This window comes from Enhydra lutris, unplaced genomic scaffold (assembly GCF_002288905.1).
Source record: "Enhydra lutris kenyoni isolate GAN:26980312 unplaced genomic scaffold, ASM228890v2 scaffoldscaffold53, whole genome shotgun sequence".
In the NCBI taxonomy this organism is placed as follows: domain Eukaryota; kingdom Metazoa; phylum Chordata; class Mammalia; order Carnivora; family Mustelidae; genus Enhydra; species Enhydra lutris.
Window position 1 is genome coordinate 6,563,477 of NW_019154137.1, and position 15,879 is coordinate 6,579,355.

Below are 15,879 nucleotides of genomic sequence, written 5' to 3' on the forward strand. Positions count from 1 at the left end.
TATATAATAGATATGTGTTTTAATCAATTAACAAATTTTTATGTGCCTTTTTGCAATGGAAATTCATGAGCCTTAGAAAAGGCTAATCTACTAGCTAAACATTAAAAGCCAAGTCAAATATTCAGGTATCAAGGGACTTTAGCTACCTGACCTATAACAGCTGTTAATTTTTCTATGTGGTTACTGTTGTCTAGTAGAATTGAAAATTAGATGTAATCACGAAAACACTGGAGAAACCTGTATGACTTTTAGATGTTATTTTGGTTGTATTCCATTACAATTGAAAAGAAATACTGTATTCTTTTCAGCTTCAAGAAAATCAAGATGAAATAGAAAATATGATGAATGCAATATTTAAGGGAGTGTTTGTACATAGATACCGGTAAGTCACTACATTTCTTCTATTCAGGTTTGGATATTTAGTGGTTTAGGCAGTATAAAGTAGTAGAAAGAACATTGGAATAAGATCAGTGTTAGAAGGTAAGGTCTTCCACTGATTGAGATACTCTGGTTATTTAACTGCTCTGAAATTGATGTTTCCTCTCTGAAAAAATGGGGTAATGTGCTTGACTAGTAACTGCCTAGCAGATGGAATCTAATTCTACGATTAGGAGTCAGGGTACAAAACACGTAATTGCTTTTGGATATACTAAGTTAGCAGAAACTATACATAATCGTTCTGAACTCTACCGTTTGCATGTTAGTGGGAAATTTTCGATAGATTTAAGTATTTTCTTTTACTATTTTGAGTGAGCAGAGGAAAGAAATAGTTAATCTTATCACTATTTCTATTGTAACCTATTCTTTAAATGTTGGTGGTATTTTTATTCAACTTCTCCCTCACTTCCTCAACTTGGCAGTTACTGAATCGCTTTCTTTGTAATGTCCCTTGGTACATTCTTACCTTTTTGTTTCTGTTGTCACCATTACCTTAGTCTGTTTTCATTCTCATGCCTAGAGATTATTGAAGTTTTCCTAAAACATTCTTTTGTTGTGTTATTCCTCTGCTCAGAAGTCTTCAGTGACTCACTAGTACCTACAGGATGAATTAAAAATAATTTAGTCTGACATTCAAATCCAAATGAAGCTTGGCCTCAGTTTTACATGTAACTAATTCTCTCCTGGAAAATTATGCTCTAACCAAACTAGTATGCCTGCTCTTTTCTGAACACACCATGCGCAGCAGGTGTGAGCAGAGTCTGGGATATGGCATGGTATAAACGGTGGGGATCTAATTTTGTTTGTAATTTAGTTTAATTTTAAGTATATATGTGATGAGAATTACGCTTTGCCAAGTAGTCTGTAAACATTCAGGGGTCATGCTTCAGTTCTACTTTTAAACCCCCAGTGATCTTTAAGATAGTGGTATGTTCATACTAGGTGTGAAGTATTTGGCAGCTCTTGGATAAATCACAAATCCTGTTGTTACAGTGGCACTAATGTACATAATTTTTCCTTCCTCCATTCAGTGATGCAATAGCTGAAATTCGAGCTATTTGCATTGAAGAAATTGGCATTTGGATGAAGATGTATAGTGATGCCTTTCTAAATGACAGTTATTTAAAATATGTTGGCTGGACTATGCATGATAAGGTAAGATATGCCCCTACAGAATGTTTATATGTCTATACATAGGCATAGCTATCTATAGCTCTCATTCCTAAGGAGTTATCTGTGTATAGGTATACCCGGGGCCACATTCCTATAGGCCTTTCTCCTTTATGCTTTTCTATCTGAATAGAAGACCATGAAAACATGGTCTGTGGTCCCCTCGATTTTTTTTTAATCTTAATAACTGATCTAGACTTCAATCTTGAATTATTTTTTATAGTGAAACAAACATTAGAATCATGTGGGTGGTGGTGGATAGGCATTTCTTAGAACTGTAAGAAGAGTCTTTATTCTTACTATGTGAATGCTATATACTTTTTAAAGTTTTTCTAACTTTTCTTATCTCTTTATAAACATGTATCTTAGCCAGATTATAAATTACAACTTGGTTTCTGACATTTTTTATTTTACTTTTTTTATTCTACCTTTCTCTTAGGCTGCCTCTTAACTAGACTTGAAGTTCTTTGCATATATCCTTTACAGATACTACTTTCTGTAAAGGAAAACTTACTGTGAAATATGCTACTATTGTCTTTCACAATGGTATTGCTCTGGACAGAGTTTCAAAAAATTTTCATTTGACATACAGAAATAGTAACCCCAAAGGTATTTAGTATTAAATGTATGTACTGATTCCTATTTTTTCATTATCAAAGATGAGAATTTTTTAAAATTAGAGTTTTGAAGAATTGTATGGAACATATTTAAAAACCTAAAGTAAAAGATACTATGTATGTCTTGAATATTCAAGTTGAAAATATGCCAAATTTTAATGAATTTTCTCTTCTTGCTTCATTTAGCAAGGTGAGGTAAGACTCAAATGTCTCACTGCTCTACAAGGGCTTTATTATAACAAAGAGCTTAATTCCAAACTGGAGCTTTTTACCAGTCGGTTCAAGGTTAGTATTCCTTTTTGTATTTAAAAATTACCTGTTGTTTGAAAATATTTTTCTCTTACTTTTACTTTAAATATATCCTAATTTTCTTTTGTCCTTAGGATAGAATTGTGTCCATGACCCTTGACAAAGAATATGATGTTGCAGTACAAGCAATAAAATTACTAACTCTTGTTTTACAGTGAGTATGTTCTTATTGCATATTACTAATGTCCAGATATTTAAATAATACATTAGACTACATGGTTTAAATTTATCTGTTATAAATTTTAATAACATAAGTCATGGAAGTTTTATAGCTGGAAGTTTGATTTTCTCATGTAAGTCTGAGAAAATGGAAAGAAAAAGCCATTAGAGTAAAAAAATTTTAACTGTGCTAGGAATTCATGTGTTCCCATTCTAACGGTCAGTTTCCTTTCCATTTCACTGTCTTAGGTGCCCTTGAAATAAAATTAAACACCTGAGTGTATTAAATGTGCTTATTATATTTTGTTACACTTTTAGAAATTAGTATTTACTGAAATTTCTCTGGAAACAATCTGAATTTAAAACATTCTATTATGTTAAAATGTAATAATGTAATTTATTTTTTCTTTTAAAAAAATTTACCATTTTAATTTTTAAAAACATTTTAAAGTTTTAATTGAAGTGTAGTTGGCAAATAATATTAAATTCATTTCAGGTGTACAACATATTGATTCAATAATTAGATACTTTATGAAATCCTCACCACAATATGTATATTATAGTATTACTGACTGTATTTCCTATGATGTACTTGTCGTCGTACTGCCATCCTTATGACTTACTTATAACTGAAAGTTTGTACCTCTTAAATTCTTTACCCATTTCGCCCATTCCCCTACCCCCCTCCCCTTTGCACGAGTGCATGAGGCTTCCTTTTTTTCCCAATATTGTTCTTTTTGTCTTTCATTCTGACTGGTGTGAAGTGATACCTCATTGTGGTTTTGATTTGCATTTCCTTAATAATTAGCGATGTTGACAGCCTTTTCATTTGTCATTTGGTCATCTGTATGTTTTTGGAAAAATGTCTGTTTGGATCTTCTGCCGAGGTTTTATTTTATTTGATTTATTATTTTTAAAAAGATTTATTTATCTGACAGACAGACAAAGAGAGTGGGGGAGAGACAGCAAGAAAAGGAACACAAGCCAGGGAAGTGGGAGAGGAAGAAGCAGGCTTCCGGCTGAGCAGGGAGCCCAGTGTGGGGCTTGATCCTAGGGTCCCGGGATCATGATCTGAGCTGAAGGCAGATGCTTAATGACTGAGCCACCCAGGCACCCCCTCTGGCGAGTTTTTAATCAGATTTTTCTTCAGTTTTGATGTGGACTTATATGAGTTCTTTATGAATGAAAACAGTATGGAGGTTCCTCAAAAAACTAAAAATAGAAGTACCATAGGATCCAGGAATTCCACTTCTAGATATTTACCCAAAGACAATGGAAACACTGATTTGAACAGATATATGCACCCCATATACATTGGAACGTTGTTTACTATCGCCAAGACGTAGAAACAACATAAGTGCGCCCCCATCAACAGATGAATGGATAAAGAAAAGTGTGTGGGTGTGTGTATGTATACACACACACATGCATGCATACAATGGAATATTAGTCATAAAAGTTTACAATTTTAGGGGCACCTGGGTGGCTCAGTCGTTAAGCGTCTGCCTTCAGCTCAGGTGATGATCCCAGGGTCCTGGGATGGAGCCCCACTTCAGGCTCCTTGCTCAGCGGGAAGCCTGCTTTTCCCTCTCCCATTCCCATGCTTGTGTTCCTTCTCTTGCTGTCTCTCTCCCTCTGTCAAATAAATAAATCTTTAAAAAAAAAGTTTATAATTTCAAATATACTTTAAATGTAGTTTAGTAGCATTTAGTATGTTCACCTTGTTGTGAAGCCATCACCCTTATCCATATCCATAACTATTTTTAATCATCCCATACTAAACCTTTGTACCCATTAAACACTATTCCCCATTCCTTCCTTCCTGCCCAGTCCCTAGTGACCACTGTTATACTTTTTATCTGTATGAATTTGACTATTTTAGGTAACTCACATAAGTATCTGTCCAGTTGTATCTGGCTTATCTCACTTAGCATGGTTATCTTAAGAGCTCATTCATATTGTAGCATGTATCACGATTTCACTTACTTTTCAGACTCAGTAATACTCCATTGTATGTTTATACCACATCTTATTTACCCATTCATCTCTCAGTGGACATTTAGGTTGTTACGATGATCCAAATAATTGCCAAAGGGTATTTTTTTTAATACAGCATACTACTTCTGGCACTCCTATGGAAAATTCATCATGTAATAGTAGCCAGTAAAATTGTGATAAAAACTAATGAGTGATGACTGCCCAGTGTCATTTTAAGTCATATTGTAAAACTAGTAATTTTTAAATTTTGGTACTGGTGTGTGAATAGACTGATAAGTAGCAGAGAATAAAGAATCCAGGAACCTAGTATAGGGTGAGGGTGGCGTTTCCTTTAAGAAAATAAATGGTTTTGGGGCACCTGGGTGGCTCAGCGGGTTGTGGCTCAGCGGGTTGGGCCTCTGCCTTCAGCTCAGGTCATGATCTCAGGGTCCTGGGATCGAGCCCTGCATCGGGCTCTTTGCTCAACGGGGAGCCTGCTTCCCCCCTTCTCTCTCTGCCTGCCTCTCTGCCTACTTGTGATCTGTCAAATAAATAAATAAAATCTTAAAAAAAAAAAAGAAAAGAAAAGAAATGGTTTTGGGGTATTGGGTGGCTTAGTCGGCTGAATGTCTGTCTTTGGCTCGGGTGATGATTTCAGGGTCCTGGGGTTGAGCCCCATGTCAGGCTCTTTTCGGTGGGGAGCCTGCTTCTCCCTCTCCATCTGCCTGCTGGTCCCCCTGCTTATGCGTGTGCGCTCTCTCTGTCAAATAAAGAATTCTTTTTTTTTTTTTAAAGATTTTATTCATTTATTTGACAGAGATCACAAGTAGGCAGAGAGGCAGGCAGAGAGAGGGAGGGGAAGCAGGCTCCCCACTGAGCAGAGAGCCCAATGCGGAGCTCTGTCCCACAGGACCTGAGCCAAACGCAGAGGCTTTAACCCGCTGAGCCACCCAGGTGCCCCTCAAATAAAGAAATCTTAAAAAGATAAATGGTTTTGTGACAGCTAGGTTCTATTTGGGGAAAAATTAAATCGGATTCCCATCTCATTCCTTATATAAAAATAATTACAAACTGAGGGTTTTTGAGGGGAGGGGAGTGGGGGGGTTGGGTGAGCCTGGTGGTGGGTATTATGGAGGGCACATATTGCGTGTAGCACTGGGTGTGGTACATAAACAATGAATGCTGGAACACTGAAAAGAAATAAAGTAAAATGGAAAAAAAATAATTTCTAGGTTAATGACATGTTTAAATTTAAATGCAAGTAAATGAAACCATTAAAGTACTAGATGAAAACTTGGGGAGATTAAATGTTTTTATTTTATATGTAAAATGAACAAGATCTTTCTGAACATGAAATAAAACCTAGACATAAAAAATCTTTGAATTGGGGCACCTGGGTGGCTCAGTGGTTTAAAGCCTCTGCCTTCAGCTCAGGTCATGATCCCAGAGTCCTGGGATTGCCCCAGAGTCCTGGGATCGCCCCGCATTGGGCTCTCTGCTCGTCAGGGAGCCTGCTTCCTCCTCTCTCTGTCTGCCTCTTTGCCTACTTGTCATCTCTGTCAAATAAATAAATAAAATCTTTAAAAAAAAATCATTGAATTAACTACATAAAAATGAAAAGTGAAAAATACCATAAACTCAGAAAACCAATGACAGATTGGTGAAAATATTTTTATCATTGGAGTCATATTCAATAAATTAAAGAATAGAAACCCAATAATGGTCAAAAGTTAGAGAACCAGATCATGGACAGAAAGAAAATAACTTAAATATATGAAAACATGTTCAGCTACACTCAGGGACAGGTAAATTAAAATGAGATCATTTTTTAACCGTTGCTTGACAAAGAAAAGTGTTTGATAGTATCTGTGTTGAAGCTGTGCAAAAACAGGTCCTTAAACATTGTGATGTGGGACTATTAATTGGTATATCCTCTTTGGAGAAAAGCTTGGCAGTATCTTTATTCAAAATTTTAAATGCTCACATTCTCTAATGAATACATTATTATTTTTTTAAAAGATTTTATTCATTTATTTGACAGACGGAGATCACAACTAGGCAGAGAGGCAGGCAGAGAGAGAGGAAGGGAAGCAGGCTCCCTGCTGAGCAGAGAGCCCGACACGGGGCTCGATCCCAGGACCCTGGGATCATGACCTGAGCCGAAGGCAGAGGCTTTAACCCACTGAGCCACCCAGGCGCCCCTGAATACATTATTTTTAATAGAATTTTTGAAATAACATAAGTGATTATCAGTAGAGGAAGAATTAAATATGTAATAGCTATTTTGAGCAGTCTTAACTATGACATTTTCTCTTCTAGTTGGACTTAAAAAATTGTAAATATATATACATGTTATGAAAGTATCGGAAGAATTCTGAAATAAGAAAGTAATAGTACTCTACAGGTATTTCTGTAGCTGGTTCTTCCTCAATACCCTGCGGACATTTTTCCTTATTTCTCATATTTTTATGAAGGATAATAGACTTATTTATGTTGATTGGCCATTATAAATACCTAATAACTGAAACTTGTCAAGAACAGTCCTTCTCAAACAATAAAAATGGGCAAACTACTGCACATTTAACTATACTTTAACTGGTTTGATTCAATATATTTTTTTAAGATTTTTTAAGATTATATATTTTTTTAAGATTTTGTTTATTTATTTGTCAGAGAGAGTGAGCACAGGCAGGCAGAGGGAGAAGCTGGCTCCCCGCTGAGCAAGGAGCCCGATGTGGGACTCGATCCCAGGACCCTGGGATCATGACCCGAGCCGAAGGCAGCCGCCTAACCAACCGAGCCACCCAGGCGTCCCAACATATGTCTTTTCATTGTAAAATGACACAAGTGGTTTTTCCAGTAACAGTTCAGTATTATACATAGAGTAATTTAAGTCAGAATGCTTTCAAAACTTGAATTTTAACATTTTGGTTTTATTTCTCTCAAAAAGAAGTAATGTTTCCTTAGACATCAGACTTCTGGAAACCTTGACACAGCAGAAAACCAAAAAGGGGAAAAAGAAAAGAAAAGAAAACCAAAAAGGATCTGAGCTCCTCAGCTAACCATCTAATGTACTTTAGACCTTTTTTGCTGGTGGTGGTCCTGTGGTTCTCAATTTATATAGAGTGCTAAAAACCGAGGTTGTTTATTTCACAGCAGACGTTTGAAAGCATATTAGGGGGTAAAGAGCTGTGAGACACAAGGACCCTGAAAGCAGAGTCTGTAAGGGAAGAACTCGACAATGTTTACCCTTGGGTACTGTGGTTGATGGGCCTAATAATGACTTTTATTTACCAAGAAGATTTTATTAGGCTTATTTTGTTTTTTAAAAGTAAGATCAAGAAAATGAGCAGTACATTTCAGTAAGACTTTTCCAGTGGTAGTTTGTAATTAAAGGTCTTCGGTATTTAAATTTTGATTATTTCAAAAAACCGTTTGCATTTCCTCATATGGTGTTCGGTACATGGTGCATGAAGTATTTATCATTGTGAGATAATTGGGCTGTTAGTATATTTTAATGTGATATTATCTTGTTAATATTACTGTGAAATATAGTGTTTTCTGTGATTATTAACTCTAAGCTCTTAGAATGCCACCACTTAATTTTTTTTTACATTAGTTTATATTATTTTGTCTACCTTTCTCTTTAATATCCTTGTCACATCATTACTTCTCTTCAGCAGATATTTTTGTATTTTGGTATTCACTCTCATTTTACCTCCCATTGATCTTAGATTTTGACAAAATATTCAGCTCTTTTATCAGGGCTTGCTTTTACTGACAGATGATAATCAAATGAAGTCGATTTTCTTAAACACACATTAGTGAAAAGTGTATTATTTTTTAATGTATGAGCATGGATCATTGTATTAAATACCCTTAAAATAAATCATTTAAAATGGTTCTGCTTTTTTTTTTTTTTTTTAGGAGTAGTGAAGAAGTTCTCACTGCAGAAGATTGTGAAAATGTCTACCATCTGGTTTATTCAGCTCACCGGCCAGTAGCAGTAGCAGCTGGGGAATTTCTCTACAAAAAGTAAACCTACATTTTTGTTATTCTTTAAAATATACTTTTATGACAGTAATTTATTGTACTTTAATCAGTATTAAAAATATATAGAATTCATTTAAAAAACTATTCATACAGGTCAAGTAGAAACTTTCACATTTTACTCTTTCCTTCAGAGGTTTCAGTTCTCCAGTTCACTTGATTTGTGTAAATTAAATCTTCAAAGGGAAATGTCTTTTAATGAATAAAATATATGAAAATCCATACAAAGTATATAAAAATCATCATGCTAAGACCCTTTCCTAATTTTTTATTGTTTTCGCCAATGTCAGTTTCTAAATATTGCCCTATTATAATATTTAGTCCTAAGTCTGTTATTGCTTGCTTTAGAAAATATTAAAGGGCTTTGCTTTACGTGTTTGGTAGAGTTTGATGTAAGAATCCCTAAAACCCTATAGTCCTTTTTATGTTGGTATAACACTTCAGATTAAGTAGTATGGATAGCAGTGTGAATATCTGACCACCGAAAACATTCGGCAAATGTTATGTAATGGCTTTTAAAGAGAACAATTTATGGGGTACCTGGGTGACTCAGTTGGTTAAGTGTCTGCCTTCTGCTCAGGTCAAGATCCTGGGATTGAGCCTGGCCTTGGGCTCCCTACTGAGCAGGGACTCTGCTTCTCCCTTTCCTTCTGCCCCTCTCCCTGTGTGTTCTTTCTCTCTCATTCTATCTTTCAAATAAATAAATAAAATCTTTAAAAAAAAGAAAAGACAGTTTCTCTTTAAACAAAAAATAAAGAGAATAATTTGAACCACATGGACTAAACTGTATCTTTGTGGTAAGATTTTATTAAAATGCGCGTGGGGGAAGCATTTATTAGAGTATATGATGTAAAATGTTCATAGTCCAGTTTTTATTCATTGCTATCCAGTGGTATTTCTTTGTTCTTTATAAGGAAAAATCACCATGATATCCATAGAAAGAGACCACTATATTCATACTTTGAAATAATTGTGCAAGAAAGATAGAAGGAAAATATATGTTCAGTTTTAAAGAGATGACTCTTTATAGGTTAATGTGCATAAATGGTATGGGCTAGTGTAATACTTTTACAAAAGGAAATAGTTGCATAAAATGCAGTAATATTTTTAAAAAGAAATAATCCAGGGGCGCCTGGGTGGCTCAGTGGGTTAAGCCTCTGCCTGTGGCTCAGGTCATGGTCTTGGGGTCCTGGGATCGAGTCCCGTGTCAGGCTCTCTGCGCGGCGGGGAGCCTGCTTCCTCCTCTCTCTCTATCTCTGCCTGCCTCTCTGCCTACTTGTGATCTCTGTCTATCAAATAAATAAAAATCTTAAAAAAAAAATCCATGGGTGTCTGGTGGCTCAGTCGGTTGGGTGTCTGTTTTTGGCTGGGACTGTGGTCTTAGGGTCCTAGGATTGAGCCCTGCAGTAGGTCCTGCTCTGCCAGGAACCTGCTTTCTCCTTCCTCTGCATGTCCCCCCCCACCCCCGCTTTTATTCTCTTTTGTTTGCTCGTTTGCCCTCCCTCAAATAAATAAAATCTTTAAAAAAAAGAAATAATGGAGAAGTTAATTGAAGAGGTCTTAGAAGTACCATTAAGTATGAAATGAAAAGGATTTATAACTATTATTTACTTGGGTATCATGTTGGAGAATACCTACCCAGGCCCCATTTACTCTCTTCTATTAGATGCTTAAATATAGAATCCAAACTGTTTTTTAAAATTAGGAAATAATGGGTTTTTTTTTTGTTTTAAAAGTTAATATTTTCCTTGATCATAGGCTCTTCAGTCGTAGAGATCCAGAGGACGATGGAATGATGAAAAGAAGGGGGCGACAAGGTCCAAATGCCAACCTTGTTAAGACATTGGTTTTTTTCTTTCTGGAAAGTGAGGTTAGTTGATGTTGTTCATTTTGTACTTACGTTCAAAACAATTTGGAGAAGGGGTTGAAATGACGTACATCTTAAAATCTTCCATATATCACAGTAAATCTTGGATAGAATAAAGTTGTACCCATTACACAAAATTTAGAAAAACATTCTTTTAGTAAGATGTTCAAATAATGGGATTTATGTATAGTGCTAAGAGTATGAATTTTGGAGTCAGAAAGACCTTATTACCAATTGTGTTCCTCTACTTACTTGTGTAACTGGTTTAGTTGCTTAATCTTTCTAAGTCTCATTTTCTTTGTAAAAATGTGGATAATAATTTCTCAGGTAACATTGAGCTAATCCATGTAAAACTCTTCATTTTTCATGCGAAACTGTTAATACAGACCTTGCGCTTCGTTCTCAGTATTTGGTACCTGCTTTTTTAACTTTTGTTGAAGGTAGAGATTTACATTTAGCCTCAGCTCTTCTAGGTCTCCCTCAGATTGAAAATTTGCCTGTTTACCAGAATTTGAGAGGCTCCAACATACATTTTTCGTGTTCATATTATGTATTACTCAGTCAGTTTTAGGGTCTTTTAATTAAATTTTAAAATTTTTTCTGTATATAGAAATATAGTTGGCTTTTGCATCTGTATCTTTCCTAAATTCACTTACTTTAGTAAGGTTTTAATAGATTCCTTGGGATTATCTATAATAATGCAAATAATGTTCAGTTTACTTCTTCCTTTCCTGTATTTGTGCCATTTTCCCCTGGCCTTATTGAACTGATTAAGACATCCAGTAGAATGTTGAATAGAAGTGGTGAGAGTGGACATCTTTTGATTGTTCCTGATCTTAGGGGTAAAGCATCCAGTATTTCTACATTGTTATTTAGTTATAGGTCACATGGTGTAGTTATTTATATTGAGAATGTTTTCTTTTATCCCTTTTGTTGAGTTTTATCATGAATGATGTTGAATTCTGTCCAGTGCTTGTTCTGAGATGATTATTTTATTGAGATGAATATTTTATCCTTCATTATGTTAATATTTGAATAATGTTGACTATTTTTTTTAATGTTGAACCAACCTTGAATTCCTAGGATAAAACCTACTTAGTCATGATCTGTTACCCTTTCTATATATTGCTGGTTTCACTTTGCTAGGTTTTTGAGGATACTCCCTCTTTGTTCATGTTAGATGTTGGCCTCCATATTTTTTTATTGGTAATGTCTTTGACAGGTTTTGGTATCATTATAATGATAGTCCCTGGAAATAAGTTGGGAATCTGTAGGGCCTTTTAGTCTTCACAAAATGAAGAGAAATAATATGCTTATATATTGAATTGATAAGTAAATTTTTAAAAAATGTTTAAGTAACCATAATTACGCCCATTAAATTAACAGTGTATTTTATAACTGAGTGTGGTTAACTCATGTAGTATTGAGTCCAAATAGGTACTGAATATACATGCATATAATTAATCAGAATTAATTTTCTTGTTAACTATCGTAGTAATTATTGTGAGTTTACTTATACTCCACAAGCTAAGGCAGTTTCTTCTTTGTTCTTTTTTCCATTTGACCTAAAAAACCAGATTGCTGTTTGAGTTTGTACATGGTGCCAGCAAAGCTTCCATTCTTTTGAGTTGAGGCTAGTATGCTGTTTGTCTAAGAGCACATTGGTCTTTTTAAATTTTAGTTACATGAGCATGCAGCATACCTTGTGGATAGCATGTGGGACTGTGCTACCGAGCTACTGAAAGACTGGGAATGTATGAATAGCTTGTTGCTGGAGGAGCCGCTGAGTGGAGAAGAAGGTAAATGGGTGTTTAATTATGGTGTTTTGTTACCTAGACAGTTTTAAAAATAGATTTTACTTACTCCATTTCTTTCTCTTTAATATTAAAAAGTAATTGAGAGTGCTTGCTTTGGCAGCACATACACTAAAAACTAATTGAGGGGTACCTGGGTGGTTAAGTTGGCTGGGCATAGGACTTTCTCAGGGTCCTTAGATTGGGCCTCGGGCTGTGTATGGAGTCTGCTTGAGATTCTCTCCCTTACGCTCTACTCTTCCCCTGCGTGAGTGTTTTTTTTCTCTCTCTCTCAAATAAATCTTTAAAAAGTAATTGAAAATCTACATGAATAATTTTGTTTTCATATACGTGAATATTATGAAGAAAAATGTAGTTGCTGTCAGTACTGAGTTGTTAAAAAATTTTTGTGGTATCTCTGTTCATATTTTCTTTGGTTAAATTGTGGACCAGTGGTACACAGATTTGTACTGTTCAGTAAAGTTTAATTCTCATCCTAGCTGTGATAAAGTAATGGGATTTTCTTTAGTACATTAGGTAAGATTCTGTCACAGGCAGAAGGATTGTTATGTAATACTTACAAGTAACATATAGGGAAAAATGAAAAAGGTTAATTCTTTCTGATTTTTTTTTCAGCACTAACAGATAGACAAGAGAGTGCTCTGATAGAAATAATGCTTTGTACCATTAGACAAGCAGCTGAATGTCATCCCCCTGTGGGAAGAGGGACAGGCAAAAGGGTATGTTGGTATAGTTTTACTATTCTAAGGTGTGTTTCTCCTTTTGATAGGATTTTAAAAATTCTTGCATATAACTATAAAGCCACATTATTGAATCTTACATTTTATTTTTCAGATGATCTTTGTCCATACATATATGTTAGAAAAAAATTTTGAAGCATTAACAATTCAGGAAATTTTGAGTTCCTTCCATGAGATACTTTGTTAGTTACTATAGAAGATAAAGTGATTGACTTCTCTCAAGACTTAATATAGCTTACCATTTTAGAATGGTGCATTTTTGCATTTTGGTTTATTTATAGATTTGCCTTTTCTTTTAATAAAAATTAGGAATTGAAACATAATTATTCATCAAAATGGAGAAATTCCTATTTCCTTGGATTATATTTTAATTCATCACTACAAAGTTCACATATATTTGTATTGTAGACCAATAATTTCACAACCTTTGAAACTTATTTTGATTATGAGGCATAAAAATACATGGTTTGTCACATAGTATACATCTATATATATGTGTATTTGTGTATAATTGAAACAAAAGTTCTTCGAACAATGCTTATGGTATGTGACACATTCTGTTTTATTTTGTTTTCTGTTTTTTTCTTCTTTTTCTAATTGATGATAGAATTCATGCTATCCTAAGTGAATTCATGTTGAGTTCATAATCCATGCATCATGGCCCACAGCTTAGAGTAGGCTGAAATGCTACTCAGTCCCATTATTGTATAAGCTCCTAAACTTTTCCTGTTCCTAACTGTTGCCTTATTTGTCTAATGGTAGCATTGGTTAGTCTAATTGGGTACTGATTTTGCCTCTAGAACTATTTAGAGGTTTTTTTTTTTTTTTTGGTGCTGTTATTTTAGGTGGCTTTTAAAAAATACTGTGCAGGGGGCACCTGGGTGGCTCACTTGTTAAGCATCTGCCTTCAGCTCAGGTCATGATCCCAGCGTCCTGGGATCAAGCCCCACATCAGGCTCTCTGCTCAGTGGGAAGCCTGCTTCTTCCGCTCCCACTCCCCCTGCTTGTGTTCCCTCTCTCGCTCACTCTATCTCTCTCTGTCAAATAATAAATAAAATCTTTAAAAAGAAAAAAAAATACTGTGCAAGTTATTCTTTGTTACTTTTGGGTTTCATGTTTTACAGTAGAGATTTTAGTGTCCTGCATTTGAACTGTAGTTTCATTACTTATTTTGTATGTCTTAACTTCAACTTGAGCACCTAACAGTGTTATTAGGTTTAATAAATACTTAAAGGCATCGTTGTGTTGCTTTAGGTGCTGACAGCGAAGGAGAAGAAGACCCAGTTGGATGACAGGACAAAAATCACTGAACTTTTTGCTGTGGCCCTTCCTCAGTTATTAGCTAAGGTAAGTTTGTATAATAGAAGAGTATTCGTAAGGAATTAATAGGTTTTGTTTGGAAATGTCAAACTGATTTTTATCATAATGTTTACTTAACATTATTGTGATGTTTTGACATGATTTATTTACTTTTTTATTTCAAAGTACTCTATAGATGCAGAAAAGGTGACTAACTTACTGCAGTTGCCGCAATATTTTGATTTGGAAATATATACCACTGGACGATTAGAAAAGGTACAATGTTTTCTCTGTATAAAAACAACCTTGAAGAAAAACTATTAGTTTAGTTTGTCCCATCATATTGTTTCTTTATGTTTTTGAAACTTCTAATTTTAAAGGAAACCTACATTTTATATATCTTCTTTGTTTTTTATAAGTTGGATTTAGAGAATGGTATTAATGAGGCTTCCCTTTGATTCATACCCATACCCATGCCCTCATTCCTAGCCATTATTTGATTATATCTGAGAGATTTGTGGAGATTGGGGGTAGGTAAGTGGATAATAACAATTATAAAATGAAATCAGTTAATAGTAAGTACTTTTACTGTGTTTCAGGAATATAAATACTTATATAATATATCCAGAAATATAAATTCTTTGTATTAACATTCTTACCAAAGCCCTTTAAGATAGGTAATATTGTTCCCATTAAAGCTGAGGAAATAAGTATGCTTGGGTCAGTGTATTTACTTACCACGACTAGGAAAACACACTGAAATGTATGCCCTACTGGTAGAGTTACTGTTTTTGAAGCTTTTCACCAAGTTAGTATAGGCTTTCTGTGCCTATCATATGTACCTTAGTTTTTTCTAATATGTACCTTAGTTTTAATGAAAAAAACTTTGATTTTGCAGCATTTGGATGCCTTATTACGACAGATCCGGAATATTGTAGAGAAGCACACAGATACAGATGTTTTGGAAGCATGTTCTAAAACTTACCATGCACTCTGTAATGAAGAGTTCACAATCTTCAACAGGGTAGATATTTCAAGAAGTCAACTGATAGATGAGTTGGCAGATAAATTTAACCGGCTTCTTGAAGATTTTCTGCAAGAGGTATATATTAAAAGTATTTTGTCAGTTGGGTCCCTCCCCTTTAATAACTGAACTAGTCACCATTCCTGGTGATAGTCCCTAGCAGTATGTTGAAAAATATTCAGATATTCTGTTCTTTGATTCATCATGCTACTATTACTCTTCCACCAAAATGGGAAGGTGGTAAGAATCTGTGACTTGGAGAAGGTAAAAGCAAAACTAATACCCCTTACACTTTTTTAACTTTAAAGAAATGATCTCAGATGTTACCAGGGTTTAGCCAAACTAGAGGCTGTTAGGCAACACAGTGTAAATGAAACAGGAGAGCTAGACTGTGGCTATCTAGCCTCAAAAAGTA

At 34.9% G+C, this 15,879-nt stretch overlaps 1 protein-coding gene across 3 annotated transcripts in view; it reads left to right on the top strand.

The window, feature by feature from the left end:
• LOC111157208 (stromal antigen 2) overlaps positions 1-15,879 on the top strand; it is a 143,749-nt gene that overhangs the window by 90,395 nt on the left and 37,475 nt on the right. For all 3 annotated transcript variants that reach the window (XM_022518498.1, XM_022518500.1, XM_022518499.1), the window contains exons 9-19: positions 309-382; positions 1,470-1,593; positions 2,412-2,510; positions 2,609-2,688; positions 8,598-8,705; positions 10,479-10,590; positions 12,269-12,386; positions 13,017-13,120; positions 14,396-14,488; positions 14,627-14,716; positions 15,339-15,542. In XM_022518498.1, the coding sequence (XP_022374206.1) occupies positions 309-382; positions 1,470-1,593; positions 2,412-2,510; positions 2,609-2,688; positions 8,598-8,705; positions 10,479-10,590; positions 12,269-12,386; positions 13,017-13,120; positions 14,396-14,488; positions 14,627-14,716; positions 15,339-15,542 (1,206 nt within the window). The remainder of the gene's footprint in view (positions 1-308; positions 383-1,469; positions 1,594-2,411; positions 2,511-2,608; positions 2,689-8,597; positions 8,706-10,478; positions 10,591-12,268; positions 12,387-13,016; positions 13,121-14,395; positions 14,489-14,626; positions 14,717-15,338; positions 15,543-15,879) is intronic.